The sequence below is a fragment of the Lolium rigidum genome, chromosome 2 (genome assembly GCF_022539505.1).
Source record: "Lolium rigidum isolate FL_2022 chromosome 2, APGP_CSIRO_Lrig_0.1, whole genome shotgun sequence".
Lineage (NCBI taxonomy): Eukaryota > Viridiplantae > Streptophyta > Magnoliopsida > Poales > Poaceae > Lolium > Lolium rigidum.
This window is the reverse complement of record NC_061509.1, coordinates 217,229,230-217,250,229: the sequence shown is the minus strand read 5'-3', so window position 1 is coordinate 217,250,229 and position 21,000 is coordinate 217,229,230. Positions and strand designations below refer to the sequence as shown.

Genomic DNA, 21,000 nt, shown 5'->3' with positions numbered 1-21,000 from the left:
CAAGCTTAGACTTCGCTTGTCCCCAAGCGAAGCCGAACTCTGTAAACAGGTCCACATGTTTATGGAGTGAAGAGTCGATAAATAAAATACGGACAAGAAGCATCATATTCATTCACACAAGACATTATAGTAAACAGCTTCCTCATATAACTCAACTTGAAACAAGTATAAGGTAATCACAAATAAAGGTGCATAAGAAATCATAATTGGTGATGGCAAACTTTGTTCTTGGTCGAGAACAGTTAACAGATTATACTTTATCTATTGAGCAGCGCTCTCATATTAAAAGCTTATGGTAAACTTGCATACTCAATCATATTAATCATTGATGACTTTCAAAGCTATATTCATTCAGGTAAAATTTGTACTAAACAAGAAAGAGTAAAGACATGATGAAGCAAATCACAATATAATGGTTTGATCACAACAACTCAAATGCTTGCTTGAGATGGGGGAAATAGGTTTACTCGACTCAACATAAAGTAAAAGACGAGGCCCTTCGCAGAGGGAAGCGAGAGATTAAATCATGTGCTAGAGCTTTTTCAGTTTTGAAATCATATAAAGAGAATAAAAGTAAAGTTTTGAGAGGTGTTTGTTGTTGTCAACGATCGGTAGCGGGTACTCTAACCCCCTTGCCAAACAAACCTCCAAAGAGCGGCTCCCATGAAGGACGTTATCTCTACCAGCAAGGTTGATCATCCCTCTTCTCTTTTGTTTGCACATGTATTTTAGTTTATTTAAGGATGACACTCCCCCCAACCTTTGCTTACACAAGCCATGGCTAACCGAATCCTCGGGTGCCTTCCAACAATCTCATACCATGGAGGAGTGTCTATTGCAAAATTAAGTTGCTTACCGATGAATCGAGCAAAACATGTGAAGAGAGTTATTAATGAAAGTTGATTAATTGGGGTTGGGAACCCCGTTGCCAGCTCTTTTTGCAAAATTATAGGATAAGTGGATGAAGCCACTAGTCCTTTAGTGGAGGCTGCCTAACAAGACTGAAAGATAAAACACCACATACTTCCTCATGAGCTATAAAACATTGACACAAATAAGAGGTAATAAGTTTTGAATTGTTTAAAGGTAGCACATGAAGTATTTACTTGGAATGGCGGACAATACCATGCAAGTAGGTAGGTATGGTGGACACAAATGGCATAGGTTTGGGTTCAGGTTTGGATGCACGAGAAGTATTCCCTCTCGGTACAGGTCTTTGGCTAGCAAGGTTAATTAGCAAGCATAAGAGTTGAGGGAAACAAACAAATATACATGTGATAGAAACAATCATGCATCTTACTTGTAAGCACAAACAGTTTTAACTTTTAGAATACTAAGCTAAGAACTGATAAGAAATTGGTTTCACCTAAATATTTTATCTCTTTGTGGGCTATCTCTTGTCATCCTATTTCCAACTAAATTGGTTTCACCTAAATCCGAATTTTCTAACTCAAGTTGTTGCAATTTCCTTATTGGAGGTGTTACCGTTTAGCTCTTATAGATAGGTTAAAACTTTCATCTTTTGATCTTATACTCCGTGGTTGGACTATGAGGTTTCCCTGCATGATCTTGTAGAGATTTTCGTTGTGATTCCAACGAGTCCAAGATCATCAAAATCTGAGTTCGTATGTGAAAATGGCAACATTTTTGGTATGCGGTGCGCTGCCGGCCGGATTGGTCCGGCCACGGGCCAGACTCAGTCCGGCCAGATTACTGCGAGCACGAAAATTATGCATGGAATGGTCCGGACTTGGTCGAACGAGTCCGGCCAGCCAGATTGGTCCGGCCAAGCCCGGAAGGTCCGACTGGGGGTGTTTTGGGTGCGTTTTCAACGGATAGATTCTATTTTGGAGGCTATATATAACCCCCTTCTTCCCCATTGAGTTGGTGGCTTCTCCTACTCTCTCTACTCCATTGTTGATCTTGAGAAGCTTCCTCTCCCTCTATTCTCTCCATGTTTCTTGCTCATATTTGAGAAAAAGATAGAGGAGATCTACATCTACATCTTGACCAAACAAATTCCTCTCTTTGTGAGGGAAATCCACTAGATCTAGATCTTGGAGAAATTTGGTGTTCCTCCTCCTATTTGTTCTTCCTCTCTTATTCCCCCAATAGCTTTTGTAACTTTATTGGAATTTAAGAGAGAAGGACTTGAGCATCTTTGTGGTGTTCTTTTCATTGCATTTGTTGCATCGGTTTGATTTTTCAGCGGTGATACGTGGAGGTGAAAGTTCGTGAGACATACACTTCGGGAGCTTGTTCCTCTTGGGTCTTTGGACCCTAGACGGCTTCGTGGTCTTTGTGGTGTTCTTGGGGACTCTAATTAAGTTGTGGAGATTACCTCAAGCTTTATGCTTTGTGGCTTAGTGGTGTTCTTGGGGCCTCCAATTAAGTTGTGGAGATTCCTGAAGGGCAAGGCCTTTGTGGCGATTTATTGGGAGCCTCCAATTAAGTTGTGGAGATAGCCCCAAGCTTTGTGCGGGTTCGGTGACCATCCTAAGGTTCAATAGTGGATCGAGGACATCCCTTTTGATGGGAATTCTCGAGGGGAATACAGTGGCCCTCGTGCATTTGGAGTGACTTGTCCTCCACACCGCTCCAACGGAGAGTAGCACTTGCAAGAGTGTGAACTTCGGGATACATCGTTGTTTCCGCGTCACTTCGGTTATTCCTATACCCGAGTTCTTTACTTATGCACTTTACTTTGTGATAGCCTTCGTGCTTGAAGTTATATATCTTGCTATCACATAGTTGCTTGAATTACTTAGCATAAGTCATTGGTGCACATAGGTGAACGCTAGTTATATAGGTTTTGTGCTTGACAAATTAAACACTAGTATTATTCCACATTTGTTAAGTCACATTCGTAAAAGTTTTAAACCGCCTATTCACCCCCACCCCCCCTCTTGGCGGCATCCGTGTCCTTTCACCCCCACCCCAACGAAAACGCCCAAGCTCCGCCACTGAATGGCTTCATCTATGTTTGTCCATTTGGACCGAACATATAATTATTCTATCAAACATGCTAATTTTTTTGTCAATTGAAATAGACCGCCCTCAATCATTTGCAGTTCAATGATGAACTACCATCCGAGGATGATACTCCCTATGGATTTGGATACTTCCATTTGGTTTTTTTTATTGAGTTCAATGTACTTCGGTGTGATCCTTGTTGGTTAACCCTATTGATTTTAATACTTCCACACTCCACCAACCAAAGATTATTGTCCATCTACGGTGTGATGGTTTGTAATGTCCTTAAACTACAATAAATAGAGATATGAGTAATACTAGGAAGATGTGGCATGACAGCATGTCACACCCGTGAGATGATATGGATGGTTGTAAGGGAATTATGGCAGTAATCCTATACAATGGCGCATAGAAGACTCATTACATATGATTAAATAGTAGCAATAATATATAACGACATATCAGGTTACATAGTGGGCCTACAATATGGGTTTGTCCAATATATTTAGCTTGTCTCTTGTTTCAGTTGCATTGATATTTTGGATATCCTTCTGTTCTTGCCTCTTGCATCCTGACGGTGAGGATTGTCATCAGTACAGTACCACAAATGTTTGTATATCATGCACGGGACCTCCCGTCAAGTTTCGTATGTCAATTCCACTCCGTTTTACGCTTTGTGATTCATGTTGTATCGTACCATATCCTTCAATTTCATTGTGTTTTGGAAATCAAATTTGAATTGGTATGCAATGAAACATGATGATTATAGTGCAGCACGGTAAGTTCCCCACTCTCGGTATGGTACGCCTTCAGTGTCCGTTGAGGTAAAATCTCAGCAAGGGGTAGCTCAGAAAATTAGTATTGGGCGGACTATGTATACGAGAAAATAGTTGCTAACCTTTTAGGACCAAAAAGAAGAGAAATATTATCAAATAAAATCAAATGACATCCTCACAAACATTTCATCAAACATCTCTTGTGCACATGAAGAAAAAAAGAGCTAGCATAAACCTCCACCTTTCACCACCAAGGGAAAAAATGTAGAGAGGTGGGGGGCTGGCTGTGTATATATAGGTCTGGACCCGGTTTGTGGCTCAAACCGGGACAAAAGGGGTGCCAGCAGGCCACAGAAAGCCTCATACCATTTTGTCCCGGTCCGTGGCACGACCCGCGACAAAAGGGTCCTAACGGACCGGGACAAAAGGCCTCGTGCCCTCCAGCTGATTTCGGGGCGACGTGGTCAGGCCATTTGTCCCGGCTTCAGACTGGACCGGGAAAAAAGGCCTGAACGAAAGCCCAGTTTTCTACTAGTGAGGTGGAGTACTACAAAATCATCGCGAGGGCTTTGTCGTCATTGCGTGATGGACACGAAAAAATTGCGTGACAGGGAAATAGGACAATAGGTAACAGTCCACTGATGAGCAACAAATCTGTTTAAATTTGTGCGAACTGATTCGCATATCGTAGTCGTAGTTGGATGATAGAGATTTTCCTTCCATTCCTTGTTTTACAAATTATAACTAGACAAAAGAGTGGGGAAATGTTATTGTCTTTCAGTGACGAACGGAGCAGCCGGCGCGTCACACTGTCGCAGTAGTAGGATAGGTTGGTTGCACCAACGCCACCAGTCCAAGCTGCCGCGCATGTGTGCATTGTGGCGGTAGATCCCCTGCTCCTCACCGTTCTACTGCGATCCCCTCTCCCTGCTGCCCGGCCCCTCGGCCGCCAGCCAACCTTCACCAGTCCGCAGGCCCATCGCCGTCACCCCTCCTCGACATCACCGGCCGTTACACTGCCCCTCATCGCATGCTCACAGCTGACAGCTCCGTTTCCGGCGACCCTGCTCTCGCTTCTGCTCTATAATACAAAGCACCACCTACAGTTCCAACTCAAACACTTGAGCTAGCTACAACCTGCCCGTGGAAAGACACCCGCCAAGCCAAGAAGATGGTGAACCTGATCGAGGCGCAGAAGCCGCTGCTGACGGGGATGATGAAGCTGGCCGGGCTGCGCCCCATCGACGTCGAGCTGGAGCCGGGCACCACCATGCACTTCTGGGCTCCCAAGCACCACGCTGCCAAGAAAGGCACCACCATCACCCCCCTCGAGCCCAGCGCCGCCGCCGACGCCGCCACCAAGAAGAAGCCATCCAGCAGCAGCCGACGTCGTCGTCCCGAGTCCAAGCCCAACGTGGTCCTGATCCACGGCTTCGCCGCCGAGGGCAACGTCACCTTCCAGTTCAACTTCGGCGTGCTGGTGTCGCGCTACAACGTGTACATCCCGGACCTGCTCTTCTTCGGCAAGTCGTCCACCACGGACAGCGCCGACCGTTCCCCGGAGTTCCAGGCGCGGTGCGTGGCGGCGGCGCTGGACAGGCTCGGCGTGGCGCGGTGCGACGTGGTCGGGTTCAGCTACGGGGGCATGGTGGCGTTCAAGATGGCCGAGACGCGGCCGGACCTGGTGCGGTCGCTCGCCGTGTCCGGGTGCGTGGTGGCCATGACGGACGCCGTGAACAAGGAGACCATGGCGCGGCTCGGGTCCGGGTCCTCCGCCGAGCTGCTCATGCCGGAGACGCTCCAGGGGCTCAAGGCGCTCTTCAAAGTCTCCATGTACAGGAAGATGTGGTTCCCGGACAGGCTCTACAAGGACTACCTCAAGGTAATTATTATACAAACCATTCATGTTTGAATGCTAATTTGAGTTGGTGTTCAATGCTAGTTTAGCAGCGAAATAGCCATTTTTTCTTGCTTAATCTTTTTGAATAGCTGTTACTTTCAAAAATCTAATGATTAGACCTTGTTTCACCGAGGAATGCAGTATTTGTTTTGGAGTACTTCGACCAGGATGTTTGTCATATGTTTGCTTGCTTTTGTGATGAGTAGGCGATGTTCACCAATAGGAAGGAGAGGCAGGAGCTGCTACAGGGGTTGCTAGACAGCAACATGGATGCCAAGATCCCTATATTCAAACAGGTAATTAAGCTGTGCCACCTTGTTTAAGTCAAACCAAACAACACCTAGTTAGTGTTTGTTCACCAACCTGTGTGTCCTAGACAGAGATAGGAGCGAAACTAAACCAGTTTTCTAGTGAGTGTGACTGGCAGGTTGCAAATATGGCATCGTCACAACTTTATATGTATGCCAAAAGTCTGCTCATGAAAAATCTGCTCATGATAGGAACCTTAAAACTTTGTTAAGGAATACTGATTTATTGAGCATGTTAGTATATCACTGAGTTGCTCGTGTAATTAGTACTTATACTCGCATTACATTAGACAACCTGCTCTTGACCAGGCATATATGTGGGTGATGCTTGTCACTTGTGAGAGACTGAATATAGAAAGGACTAGATCTTTTTTTTTTGTTAGGGACTGGCTCTATTTTTGTTGACAATCAAAATGGTTTGTTCAATGTAGTGTTTCTTGGTTTTTTTTTTGGAGGGATGTATGTTTCTTGGCTGACTTGGGCCGATAACTTGGGTTAGTTGGAGTAAATTTGACATGGCCGACAACTTGGGTACTAGTTGACGCATATTTATATGGGCCTGAAATCTAAGCTGGGACACTTGCAGCCTGGGCAATTCTGCATTTTGTTTTTCAGGAAGAAATCCTACTCTGACTTTGGGTTAACCATAAAAAAAATACTGAAAAATAACGGGATTCCTGTCGTGATTACAGAAGATAATACTGATCTGGGGCGAGGAGGACAAGCTTTTCGACATAGAGCTCGCCAAGAACATGAAAGAGTAAGCATCACCTCTCCCTGCCCATCATCTTGAGCAGAAACCTCTACACGCAGTTCAGTTCAGTCGAAACAAGATATATCCGAATAAACTCACTGAAACCTGACGGTTCATTTACAGGCAGCTGGGCGAGAACTGCCAACTCCATGGCATCCCGAAGGCCGGCCACCTGCTGCACCTCGAGCGGCCGTGCGCCTACAATCGCCAGCTTGGGAGGTTCCTCGCCCACGTCAACTCCCAGGAAGAAGCCAATTGATTGCCTCCACAAGTCAATGGTGCTGCATGGGAGACTGTTGCTAGGTCTCAGGACTACTACGTGGCAGTCGAGCGTAGATTATCAATTCATGAGTTGACGCTACGCTTGGTACGGCGTGATCGCGTTTATGTCTTCCTGTTCATGGCGACTGTTTGCTTTGACGCTCCGAACGTTTCTTAGGCACAGTTGATGCCATTACGTTTTTGTCGTGTCACCTAAAATCTAGGGTGTTGTTTGTTGCCTTGTTGGTGGGCTGGCCTAGGACACGCGTCATGCTTCCTGTTCTTTGCAATCCTGCCATATAAAATACTAGTAGGCTTTGGCGCGGCGCATCGCCGCGCCCGTGGAATAATTGGTTTGAAATATTTAGCTATCATCCTTACAATGATCTCTACGTATTGCTAGTACTCCTACGACATCTGACCACATCCTTTTTCCACCTTTGTCGTTCTCTCTAGAAGCTTTCTCGCCTCCTCCTCTTCTCCGCGCCGCTGGGCCAAACCGGAGCCGCTTTCACCGGCGATGCTGGCTGGAGTAGGCAAAGGAAGGGCGTTGGAAATAGTGGTAGGTTTTGTTTTTGTGTACGTTTACCCTTGGTGGAGTTTGGGAGTAGGTCGCTAGACCTCAACGGCTGGATCTGGTGCTTCGTCGTCCTCGCAGCCCTGCTCTTGTGGCAGGAGCTGCGGCTTGGGAGGAAGGTGGAGCTAGGCATCTTCATAAATAAGACTGTCTTCCCCGTCTTCTGGAGGCTGCTCGATCTGGTGCTTTTTTGTGGCACCGGACGGTCGCTGGTGATGCTCAATGCCAGGCTTCCAAGGTGGAACCTAGGCTTGGTCTGAAAATTTGGAGAGATCGATTTGGTGGTCTTCTCTCATGCTGGATATCACTGCTGCTGCTCTCCCTTCTCACCGGCCATGGAGGCGAGGAGAAAGGCGAGTTGTCTGATGCGTTCTCAAGCGACAAAGGGGGCTAGAGATTTCATGGTACCGTAGTTGCTTGGAGTTCATAATCGGTGGCCTGAGTTTGGCTGCCGACTATTGATGCTGGCGGTAAGCAACTCTGGCCTAACATCGGTGTTGCGTCAGGTTTTATTCAATCTTCCTTAGAGGCCCTTTGAAGACTCGTGGCAGAGCTCACTCTCTCCACTGCACCAAGTGGCCTAGTCCCCGGTGGTGGTGGCGATGACCATCGCTTGAGGCCTAAGATCATAGGTGGTGATGGAAGACCCGATTGTGTTTCCTTCTTTCTGTTAGGATCTATTATGTACAAGCAAAGGACATGGTTCGAATCATCTTGTTTATTGAGGTCCTTCATGTAATTTGTACCACACCGCTTTTGGTTTAATGCAGTATATAGGCCCTTCGGAGCCTATCCCTGTGCAAAAATATATACATTTTCCTAGTACATCTATGTATCAACTGTACCGATGAGAAGGTGGGTGTAATTGCGATTGTAATATATTTAGTTGCGACTAAATATGATGTTATATTTGTTTGAACCATGTTTTCCCCCTCAAACTGACTTTTACGACCCGAATATGTCGCCTAACCCTGAGGACAACTATCTCTAATTTATCATTTCGTTTATTCCTCAACATTTCTTTATTCCCTTAGAGAAATGTCTTTGGACACGTTGGTTAATACGAACCTCGCCATTGGGCGGAGGTAACTCTATGGCTTGAGAAGGGCATGTGGCGGCCGGGACCTGAGGGGTGGCCCTGTGGCTAGAGGGGGAATGTGGCGGCACGGATCCGTGGGGTTGCCCTCCGCCTGTTGAAGTTAGCGGTGTTTAGGGTCATCAGCGGTAGCCTCAATGCTCGAGGGGTGTGTGTGTGTGTGTGTGTGGCGTTTGGGGGTTGTCGTGGTGGTAGTGTGGCTCGATCGAGGGGTGCATGTGGCGGTGGTGAGTTTTCGTGGTTGCCGTATGTCTTAAGAGGTGGGTTGGCGATGACTATTCGCGGTGGCCGTGTGGCTCGAGCCTGAGGGGCATCCGGGGTCTAGGGCATGTACAATGCTAAGAGCTCGAGAGGAAAAGAATAATCTAATGAAATCATAAAACCTTCAAGCGTCCTCGTTGAAGATGGACGCCAATCTCGTAGGTGCTACACACGGGTTAGAAAACAAATTAGCGCTCGTCTCCCACGACACAGAAAAGCTAAGGACATCTCCAATGGGTAGACGCAACAGATAGCGGCTATCTTTTTTTGGATACCAAAATCCCAGCTCAACGGCCCAACGCAAACAGACCGACGTATCCGTGACGACCCATTTGCAGCGTAACTTTGGGTAGAAATGTGTCGATGTGGACGCAGCGCGGACCCTGCGCGTGTCCTCCCTCAACAACATGTTGACTGCATAACAACATTTGCACCTGCTTCTCCTTCTACGCAGTAGTGGTAGTTGCCGGCTTAATGGCGCCTGCTTCGTCTTCTGTGCGCTAGTGCTAGCGTGTGACGCTTGCCTTCCGCCTGCCAGCAATGCCCCGAAGGTCAGAGCCGGCATTGATGGCGCCCGCTCGCATCTGCACTTTATAACGATTGCGGCCAAGCAGGTTTTTCCCATTCCATTATCGCATGGTCCACACCCCACCGATCGCAAAGAACACTCTACCATGGGGAAGCCCTGGCTGTTCAGGAAGACCATGAACGACTATGAGGCAGGGTCTTTGCATGGCCACTGCCGGGAGAGGGACCGTCGGTATGTCCCTGTCGACTTCTTTCGGCAGTTGTACGAGAGGGGGTCACCGGTCCCATGGCCAGACGTGAACCATCCCGCGAGTTGGCTTCTAAACTCGCGCGGGTGTCGGGGCCGCTGGTGCCATGAGAACCATTGGGCGTGAACGGCGAGATGAGATTCGTCGTAGGGGATTCATCCTCCCACGGATCCGCGGAACAATACGGCCTTTGCGTTTGACTCCGCCGCCTTGACACGTTTGATGCTTGGGAGCTCAACCCGCGCCGCCGAGCCGGCTACCTAGGCAACGTCGAGTACTTGAGTCACAACTACGTCTGTGGCCATGAAAAACGACGAAGATGACAACGGAGACAACGGCAATGAAGGGGCGCCTAACCTACCGGTGGTCAAGCATGAGGAGGCTCTCCAACCACCAGAGCTGAGCGAGGAGGAGGCCATCAACCATCACCAAGAGCAGGCTCGACGACCTCGCCAAGTGGCAGCGCCTTTCCAGCCTGCTGCTAGAATCCGCATTGGCTCATGCCTCTCACGCCGATGCACCCTCAGCTGCGCGCGCCACCTCGTACTATAGAGTCAGCGAGCGGCTGGCCATCCTTCGATGCCATACTGGCCTTTGGGAGCCAACAACATTCATCGACCTCGGTGACGAGGAATAGGTGGCGATAGCGCAAACCATAATTAGCTAGGGTTTACTTATTTATTTATTTTCTTATTTTTCACGTTATGTAAATTATTTTTTATTAATGTAAAATATATATGCCCTCTATTAAAACTAAAATTCGTCGGCTGTTAGGCTTCCTCGACCAGATCAAAACTTAAATGGTATGGTCGATTGGTCTAAGCGACGCCGACGGGCCACTCCAGACCATCTCCAGTCGCTTCCCCCAAAGCGTCCCCCAAACGGTGCCGGATCGAGCGTTTGGGGGACGCTTTTTCTTCGTGTCGCGTTTAGGGGACGTCGCTGCCCAGTCGCGTCCCCCAAAGCAGGCCCCAAATCAATAAAAAATGCACGAAAATAAAGGTTTTCATTCAATTTGATTATATTTTAAAACGGCTAGATTATCTAACCCTAGCCTCTTGGCCGCTCGGCGGTGCATTCAACGGCCCCGCCCCGTCGTCGCCTCCCCTCCGTCGCAGCTCCTACGCCGCGCGCCGTCTCTTCCTACGGAGCGTGACGAGCTCGTTCGCCGCGTCGTCGCCAACACTCCGCAGCTGCTCCTGCTGAAGGGAGAGTTCGACGCCACGGCGAACCCGCGCTTCGTTGTCCTCCTCGCGGGCACGGGTGTCGTCCTGCAACTTATTCTCCGACTCGAACAACTCGAGAAGTGCCCGCTGCTGCGCTGCCGCCTCCTCCGGGTCCTGCCCATCGTCGTCGGACCAGTCGAAGTTGCCGTCCTCCTCCTCCACTTGCGCCTCCGCCGCCGAGGTCGTGACTTCCGCTGCCGCCGCCTCCTCCCGCAGCTACTGCTCCAGCGTCTCTTGCCGCAGCCGTTGATGGAGCTCCCGCATCCCCAGCCGCTCATGCAGCTCATCAATGCGTCGCTGCTCGTACAACTCGTTCGCACGCCGCCACAACTCCATCTCGTCCGCACGGCGGCACCCCTGCAGTTGTTGTGCACGCCGCCGCTCGTCCAACTCCTCCTCCAGGCGGTGGCACGCCTCTTCAGCCGTGGCGGCATCGAACATCGCTATTTTATCCGCTAGCGCCGCCTCCTCCCACGCCTCGTTCTCCACGGCCTCCGGGTGGACGTCGAACTTCGGTGGTGGTGGAAATGGAGGTGGAGACGGTTGTGGAGGCAACTGGCCGCCGGCGGCGCAGTTCATCATTGGGTAGGTGGTGCGTAGGCGACGAGGCATGTGTTTGCGACGGAGAAAGGGATGCCGGCGGCTGAGGTGGTGTCCATTGAGCGAATGAGGCCTTTTATAGGCGCCGGCGACGCGAGAAGAGGTGGGAAGAAAGCATGGGAACATGCCAGAAGCCGTGTAAAAAAAGAGCGGAATGTGTGGTGGCGTGCGAACGGTGGCGATGCGTGGAGGAGACGCAGAGATGCGTCGGGGAGGCGCAGTGTCAACAGGACGTCTCGCCTGCCCCACCGTCGCCATTAAGGCAAAGCTACGAGCCTGCGACGGTTCATTCGTGTGGCAATGACGCATCGGGTCTTCCACTCCCCGTCTCGCTTCTCGCTCTGTCCTACGCGTCCGGTGCGTCCCGCCGGACACCGTATTGAGCCGTGTAGGACAGAAAGAGACTTTGGGAGGCCGAAAAAATGTGCTTTAGGGCATCTCCAGCGGCGGGACGCAAACGGACGCTTAGCGACCGCTTGCGTCCGCTTTGACCGAAAATGCGTCTGGCACCCTCTCCAGCGGCGCGACGCAAAGTGACCGGGCCGTCTGCGGAGACGCAAACCTGGCCCAAATATGCGGCAGGTTTGCGTCTCTGCGGACACTGCGCGGACGCGCAAAGTGTCCGCTCGCGTCTCCACCGGGCCCGCCTGGCAGCGAGTCTGCATCGAGGGCATCGCTTAAGCGGTCAGCTCTTCCGCGTCTGCACCGCAGCCTTCGCCATCAATGGCGCGGCTGCCTGTTCTGCGCGCGCACTGACGGGCGGCGGCTGGGCTTCTGCGCCGCCTTCAATGGCATCGTATCCCGCGCGCGGCCGCCCTTAAAAGTCCACCGGCCGCGTTGCTCCTTCGCCCACAGCTCCACTCGCACCACAACCACCGCTGCGCCATGGGGAAGAAGAACGACTTCTAGGCCTCCGGCAGCGGCAGCAAGAAGGTGCCGCTCCCCGTCACGGTGGGGAGGCTCATGTCGACAAATGGTTGCCGTGCGATGACACCTGGTCCGGCGTGTAGCTGCCTGGCGGCTGGCGGCTCAGCTGCCGCCGGGTGTCCATCCCTCCAGTACCTGCGCGCGAGCCTGATCGGACCGCGGAGAAACGGCGAAGGAGGCGCTATCTGCCGGCGGATCTCCGCGCCGATCTGGCGTACGCCATCGACTCGGAGAGTTGGCGTACGTACCTGTCCACGGAGACGGATAGGAGAAGAAGGGCGGGCTTCATGGGCGACAGGGATTATCCCTTCGGCCCTGCACCGCCGGCTCGTCGTCAGCAGGCGCCGACGCGTCGTCAGCAGACGCAACACAACGACGCCGACGACCGCGACGACGACGACGACGATGAAGCCTACGACGCCTACGACAACGACGCCGATTACATCGAGGCGCTCGCGTACCACATCGAGGAGGTGAAGGACGACAGCGACGCCACCGCCGTCATGCCGCCGGGCCTATCGGCGGATGAAGCCCTTCGACAGGCGCTCCTGGCCTCGGCGGCGCCTCCTCCACTGCCGCCACAACCGCATCCCTGGGCGCCTCAACCGCCGCCACAGCCGCAACCCTGGGCGCCTCCTCCACCACCGCCACAGCCGCATCCCTGGGCGCCTCAACCGCCGCCACAGCCGCAGCCTTGGGCGCCTCCACCGCCGCCACAGCCGCAACCCCCTCCACCTCCAGCACCGGCGGCGCGCCCGGCGTACCCTCCCCTGGCTGGCTACTGGCCGTGGGTGATACCAGAGCTCATCGTGGTCCATAGCGACGAGGAGCAGCACAACGACGATGATCAGCAGTAGGCGTTTAGGTTTTTTTTCATGTTTTAAGTATGTAAATTATGTTTCATGTTTAAAAAAAATGGTTCGGCCAAAAAATGCGTCGTGCCGCTGGAGCCACCCCGACACAAACGGAGGCGCGATCAATTTCGACCAAAAGGACCGACGCAAACGAACGCAAGCGGACGCTAAAATGCCTTGCGCCGGTGGAGATGCCCTTACAAAAACCTTTGGAGATGGTTTGGGAGGCGACTGCTGATGAAGATGCTCTCATCGACCCCGCAGCTCGCCCCTCTCTCTCTCTCTCTCAATCTCCACTTCGGACACCACCCCAGATTTTCCTTACCCGATGCCATAGCCGCGTTCCTGCAAGGCCCCGGCCAAGCCGCCGTGACCTAGCTCACCGCAGCGGCACCACCCTCGTCCCGTTACCTTCGATCTGAAAACGACTGCGCCGCGCGGCCCCAATCCGCCTACCCCTTCCGCACTTCCGCAGCATCAAGACCTCCATTCGTGGCGGATTTCCCATGCGGCGACCGAGGATGCGGCGGAAGTAGAAGACATTTGTAGCTGTGGCGAGCATTTGTAGCAGGTGAGAACTGGAGCTGCGCCTGGGCATGTGCAATCCCCATTCCAAAGTCCAGGAGGACTCGTGATGTGATTTCCCCCCTTTCTATCCATAATTTCTTTTCAACAATTTTCTTCTCTTCGATATAGTTGGGGCATCGGATTACAACTTTTGACATGAATTGGCTAGAGCTTCTAGGAAAGAAATGGTAGATTAATGAATCGGTCAGACTCCTTGCGGCAACAAATCATTTGCCCAAACCAGGTGGTCCACTATTTTCGTATCAAATTGTTACTTCAGTTTTTTTTCTTCACAGGAGGGCGCTAGATTGAGTAGCTCCAGCTTCCGATTCTCCAGGGAGCGCCCGACGCCACTTCTTGCGTTGACGCAAGCCAGAATCCCAATCTCGGACGGGAATCGGGCCAAGCGGAATTTGACCCGGGCGTCCGCTCTAAGGGCCTGCATTGTACTGCATGCCCTCACTGGTATGTGGAGGCGGTAAATACGGTGGGCATTTGGGAGGATGGGTGTTTGCAAAACTGAAGAATATAGATGGCACCGTGGGGATGCAATTAGTAGGCCTCTATGAATGATGAGTGTATGCTTGTTACTGATCTTGGCGAAAAGGTAGATATGGATTGAATCACTGGTTGATAGTAATGGTTGTTTCTGTATGACAAAAAACAACATTGGCATGCTCTTCGAGCTCTCTGCGCCACTGGACCCTCCGCCGAGCCGCTCTTCCTGACGCTGTCGACGCCGTCCTGATCCAGCTGCCAGCCAGGCACCGTCGCCTTGATTGTGCACTGTCCGCTGCCTCCGCGCGCTGGTTGGCTGCCATCTTCGCGCAAAGTCCGTCCGCCACATCTCTGGTTGCAGCTGGAAGTCTGCAAGTAAGTCTCTTCTAATCTTTCTGTTTATAAAATTTCGTTATGTCTTGATAGTTTAGTAGTTACGGTAGTGTTTTTGAGACAAATCGTCTAACCGATTAATTGTTGGGGAATAGTATGGTTGTGATACAATGGAACATGTTATTTTTAGTGTAAAGTACGTGAGAAAGGGAGGTATTTACACGAGGTGTATTCTGCCGAAAATCTAATCTGAATGCTAATCAGAAATACTAATCAAACGGTGTATTCTGCCGGAAGAATGAAACTAATGGCAGTGGCGTGTACTTGGATATTTAACTTAGTAAATTATAGCCACCATTTGAGGCTTGAGTTTACTAAATATATACGGTTTGTTAGCCTTTTTAAAAATCATGTCCTGCTTTTGATTTCGGAAGCAACTATCTTTTACATTTAGTAATTACGGTTTATCAGGAAAATAACTTGGAGCGAAGGCCTATATTTTGGTTTGAGAGAAGTGAATGACAAGGGATTGTTATTGGATTCGTTTCTGTTTAAGATGACAGTAAATAACAGTCAGATTCAGGTAATTTGCTACTGGTATGTAGAAGGAGTACCTTTTTCCAGTTAGTAATGCTAGTACTTTTATATTTTGGATTGGGCTGCAAAATCTAAAACTGTGCAATTTAATAATATGTACTTCCTCCGTTCATTAATACTCCTATAAGATGTTTTAGTTTTTATTAGTAGATTCATCTATTTTGATATGTATCTAGTCTACTTTTAGTGTGTAGGTTCACTCATTATGGTGTGTATCTAATTCATTAACTTTTAAATGTCCAAAACGTCTTATATTTGTCTTATATTTGTGAACAGAGGGAGTACATTGGTAGATATAAACTAATAAAAATATATTATTATACATGATACCACTGCTTCAAAATATATTACAGATGGTGTCACTGCTTGCAGCTATTTTACACATTTTCGAAACATGCTAGAATATTGTAGTACCAACTTATTCTAGTAGAAGTAGAACTGCATTGCATAACTTCTACTTTACTGTCTACTACTGGAAATACTTATTTTAGTACTAACTTGTTCTTGTAACTGAAAGTAGAACTGCATTAGAAAAATTCTACCAAGGTTTTTATGGCGACCGACCCCCTTCATAACATTGTAACGCTTGTGGCGTATCGCATGGCGACATCTTATAGACAGAACCTTATGGCGAATGATAGCAAATTAAATCAGGACTAAATGTACATGACTACTATATATGCTTACATGGTTGCCCACGTAGTACAGATTGTATTCTCACTTGCTTGTCTCTTCTTTTCTCCGATGAAAAATAAGTCCATATTCCACAACATAACAATAACAGACATTATAAAACTGAGAAATAAACATGAGGATTGAGAAGAAACAAAGCTACATAATAGCTCATAAGCACCAGCAAAACAAATAGTCAAATACAATAAAATTACACAGCTCAACAACAAATAGGAGTCCATGATCTAAAAGTCTAATGGGATAACTTAGGTTCACACAACAAATTAAACAAAAGACTAACTCTCTCATCTCTGAAGTCCCACATCATCAATAGCCATCGTCAAAGTTAAACTCGTCATTGTGAGTGGCATCCATGTTGTCTCCATCACCATTTGCAGCATTGATTGCATCTTCTTCATCCTCACTTGACAAATCATGATCACCAATAATGAACTCCTCCACTTCTTCCACATCTTCAACTTGCTCTTGTCCCACACTTGATGAAGATCCTCTTTCAGACTTACGACCTTGTTGGGTAGTATGAGCAGCCCTAGGAAAGTTACGGCCTTGAAGCAAGAGGGAAGACAGCTACATCAACATTGGCCCATGTGAGATCTTGCACGAGACCATGAGCACCTTGAGGTAGTTCCACTATAGGTTCAGCCCCGTTCATTGTCCCAGTCGAAATCTTCAGTGATCAAAGGATCATAGTCTTTTTTACCCGCATTCTCACGCCACTTTTGGAACATGCTTGCCATTTGTTGGATGTATGAAACAAATGCACAATCATTCATCTTCTTGTGCTGTAGCATGTTCCATTTACTCATAGCAATCAAACAATCAGTAACAAAATAGCTTTGCTGAACTGAAATCAAATAAGCATATATATGCAACAACATGCCAGCTCACCGCCTCAAAGACGCTCCAATTGCGCTCACAACCAGAAGATGAAGCACAAAGACTAACAATGTGCTTTGTTGTCTTCTACATTACTGTCTACTGTTTGGAAATACTTTTACTTCTACTCCTCTGGAGTGTTTTGATGGACAACATTGTTGATAATGCTTTTCATAAGCTAATGCTTCAGCGTTGGTTCTTGGCGGTGCAGACCCTTTGTAGGTAGTATCCTGAGGATTTGGGTTCATGGTGTCTAGAACTCTAGATGCTGGACTTCTATAGGCAACACATCTGAATCTTGGATGCATGCATTTCTTAGAGCATGTACTGTAGTAGCTTCCTGTTTTCTCAGCAGTGTTTAGCTTTATCTGGGCTTGCCATACTCTAACCATCTGAGATTACACCTCTCTATAATTATAATAATCGATTTTGAAACAATAGCATGAACATAGATACTATATTGCCGCTGTAGCTGCACTTTCTTCAGCCTGTATCTGGGTATTCATAAGTTCTCCATAGAAAGTATGACGTGATATTGTAGGTACTTTAGGTGGTCTGGCAGATCCATAGTTACCCATTCTTGGTAGCTTCCTTATGGTCTCTGCCCAGACTGCGCTGCATGTATAGCTAGGCCTGCCTTATAAGCAATCATCTGTAATATCGTGGATCTACACAGATACACCCTATGATTCTGCATGTGGGAATCATTGCAGTACGTAATTAGGTAACAATTTGTTATTTTCTAAACAAACTACATATATTTCAGTTTTATGGAAAATTTTACTTACATGAGGTGCTCCATGTTTATATCTGCAAGTTCTTATTCTGCTTGACCTGCTTGTATTTCAGAAAGATTAATTGCACGAACTGCAATATCAAATAAGAATTAATGGCCAAACGAAAATATTCTAACGGTGCATAATTATCCTACTAATGATTAATACGTTCTCTTTTCTGGGATGAGGATATTCTTCCCTGTCTAATTATTTGGAGTGTTGTCTTTGAGATAGTAATACCCAATGCGTAATGGATGCAGATTCTATGCATGATGGAGGAAAACCGGGCCCAGCAAAAAATCCGCTGTTGCACTTCTGCGACAAGGAATCCCAGACAGGGTCTGCTGCAATCCCCTGGCAAGAAACACCCAAGGTGCCGCATCTGGGTGCATCCCAATGTGGCATGGTGGCTGGTGGTGGGGAATAGATGCATCATCATGAACTCGGGTTCGATTGTCACCAGCTCACGCGAGTATCCTCATCGCCGCGGCTCCCATACATTCCTAGCTTGAAGTCGCCTCGAGCTTCCCCGGATGATCGGTGAGCCCAGGATCCTCTTGTCATGACTCCAGCATTATCTCTAATCCGGGGCCAGCCGTGCTCCCTCCTCACACCACCATGAGTCCACCACCGCTGCCTTCGCCGGTGCAAGGAAGGGGGACATGCCAGCCATCTGGATATTCATCTCTCTGCAGTGGAGCTCGGCTCTGCGGAAAGAATCAAAGAAGAAAACTGGTAAGCCATCGTGAAAGAGAAAAATAGAGAAGAAACTCAGGCGACAGACATATATATAGAGACAAGAATAGAAACCTTGCGCGCCAAGCTTCATAGAAACAAGAAGAAACGTAGGGGCTAAGTTCAAAGAAAGGAGATAAGAACAAAACGAAAACTACTATAATATGTAACTTGACGGCCAAGCTATCAAAGAAAGATATAAGGGAAAAAAAAGGAGTCACCGGAAGGCTGAGTCACAACCGGTTACAAAGAAAACATAAAATAAGAATACCACTGGGAACCAACCGGTGTAATGGCAAAAAAAAAATCACAAGAAAAACATCCGGTCAGACTTAGAACTGAACACAATGGGCAACCGGTTCCCAATCAAGTATGGGAAAAATAATTGAGAAAAAAGTCAAACATAATAAGTCAACAAAAGCTGCAACCAACCAGCTGAAGACACCTAGCACCATCTTATGTACGTGTCACCATATGATAGGTCAAGAAAGGCAAAAAACTGAGAGAATTGGAATCCTTCCAACTTTATTATAGTAGGGTATGTTAATATCCGCATATTTATTTTATGAAATGTAATGTACATGATGGATCAATAAAACCGAATTGGTGTTGTATATATTGATATATGCTTCCACAAACTTGGTCAAACTGACATAATTTGGCTCTCCTTCGGTTAACGATCAAGTCAACTGCTTTTTTCCCCACGAGTTCGCATTTCTAACTAGTGCTTCGTCTCTCCCAAGACGGAGAAACTCCCACTCCGCCTTCTACTCCTTGACATGAGGTCAACGTTAAGTTGTTCCCATCATCTAATTGTTTTTTTTTCTTCAAATTTATCTGATCGCCTACTCCTACCAAGTATGGAGGTCACAAACCTTGATGGCATGGATGAAGTCGTGGTCAATCTTTTAATCTCAAATCAAAGAATTCCACATTGCATGTAGTTGTAGTAAAATGGAGTGTGAGCCGGATATATTGGATTTTCGATGTTGTGAGCTTGCCCCTATAAACTATTATTTGTAAAAAAAAGAGGTTTGCTATTTTGGATTTCGATGTTTCCTAGGATGTTCTCACATGTTGCAGAACATTTTGCAACATGCATGTGACGACATGACGCCGTGATTTATTATATTTGTTGGAAAGGTTGCGTCACAAAATGTGAAGTTTTCTCGCCACCTAATATTTTTGGGCCGCAAATCCGTGGTCATGGAAACACCACCGACGCAATGAGTGATTGGGCCTCCAGACCTAGGCCCTTTTGGTAGTGGACAAGTGGTCTGCATCACTTCGCCTCTCTACCCTGTCCGCATTGCTGCCCATGTGTGTGCCTAATCGATGTGGGCGCCATCAATGGCACGCGTCGTCTTCAGCGGCAGTGCCAAGACTGGTGGGCATCGGTTGGGCTTTTGCACCTCAATCAATAGCACGTGCCTAGAAACCAACACCGAGATTCATAGCGGTTGCATACCCCTTTTAAGGGCATCGGCTTTTCCCCGCCATCGCCACCTTTTAGCCGAGCTCTCCTCCATCGCTCATCCCTCTCTACTTCCCATAGAACAGGCAGTGTGACCTCAACCATGGGCAAGGGGATGGCCGTAAAGGAAGCCGAAGAACTACCACGAGGCCAGATTGTCATCGGTGGCAACCAAAAAGATGAAGAAGCCATGCATGAACGTCCTCATCACCGTTAGTGTGGCTTGAGTCATGTACTGGGAGCGTACGCCGTGCGCTCCTGGGTAGAACGGCGTCCACCTCCCCGGTGGCTGGCTCCTAAGCCACCGGAGGGTTCTCATGCCACCGGTGCCACGGCTGGGCCGGGAGCGGCAGCAGAAGATTGCCCGACGTCGGGCCCTTCTGCCTCACAACCTCCTCGCCTACCCTAGAAATTCCCGATTTATTTCCGAGGCTAGAAATTCAGAGGGCGTCCATTCGAGGAATCAACCTCAATATTAAAGTCCGAGATGATCAACTCAAGAAGTAGGTCCCCACTTGAAGAATATATCTTGCTTCATACGATAAATAGATAACAAGCGACCCATAGGGATGCCTTTTTTGGGATTGAGGCCTTGTACAAATGATCACAAATACCCTTGGTTGGCAGGGGAAGTAGGGAAAATTAGTCTATTCTATGGAAAAGACTAAAAATCCCCCAAGTGGAGAAAAGCTAGGGCATTTCAGTATTCTCTGGCCAATGCCTTGGACCCATGTAGAGGAACACTCATGGGCTTGATGAGCTTCTCTTTCTTTCCATGGAGTTTTCTTTTTCTTCGTCTTTTCCCTCTCAAATCGAAGCAGTAGGTCTCCCACTTGAGGGGGAGCTCTTTCTTCATATGAGAGATGGAGTACAAGTGACCCCTAGGGGTGCCTTCTATAGGATCGATTCCTTGTAAGGGATCCTTTGATTCATAGGATTTGTAAAGGAATTGTGTAGAATTTGGATCCCATGCGAAATTTTCCTATACAAGTTGTTTGATTCGTAGGAACACATTTTATAGGAACCCTTGTATGTAAATCCTATAAAACATTAGGTCATACCTCATAGAAAAATTTCTTTGCTACAATCAAACACACTCTATCTTCCCATAGAATTCACATCAGCATGACATCTCAATCCTATGCTTTTCCTATTCATATGT

General features: G+C 48.2%; 1 protein-coding gene across 1 annotated transcript; it reads left to right on the top strand.

Moving 5' to 3' along the window:
• Positions 1–4,920: 4,920 nt before the first annotated feature.
• On the top strand, positions 4,921–6,970 carry LOC124688138 (putative aminoacrylate hydrolase RutD). The gene is made up of 4 exons (XM_047221853.1): positions 4,921–5,631; positions 5,856–5,945; positions 6,650–6,717; positions 6,835–6,970. The coding sequence occupies exons 1-4, from the start codon at positions 4,921–4,923 to the stop codon at positions 6,968–6,970; spliced, it is 1,005 nt and encodes a 334-aa protein (XP_047077809.1).
• Positions 6,971–21,000: the final 14,030 nt, after the last annotated feature.

Coding starts and splice junctions, on each gene's coding strand:
- LOC124688138 (XM_047221853.1), top strand. CDS start 4,921: ATGGTGAACCTGATCGAGGCGCAGAAGCCGCTGCTGACGGGGATGATG. Junction 5,946..6,649: donor AGATCCCTATATTCAAACAG/GTAATTAAGCTG, acceptor TCGTGATTACAG/AAGATAATACTGATCTGGGG. Junction 6,718..6,834: donor CTCGCCAAGAACATGAAAGA/GTAAGCATCACC, acceptor GTTCATTTACAG/GCAGCTGGGCGAGAACTGCC.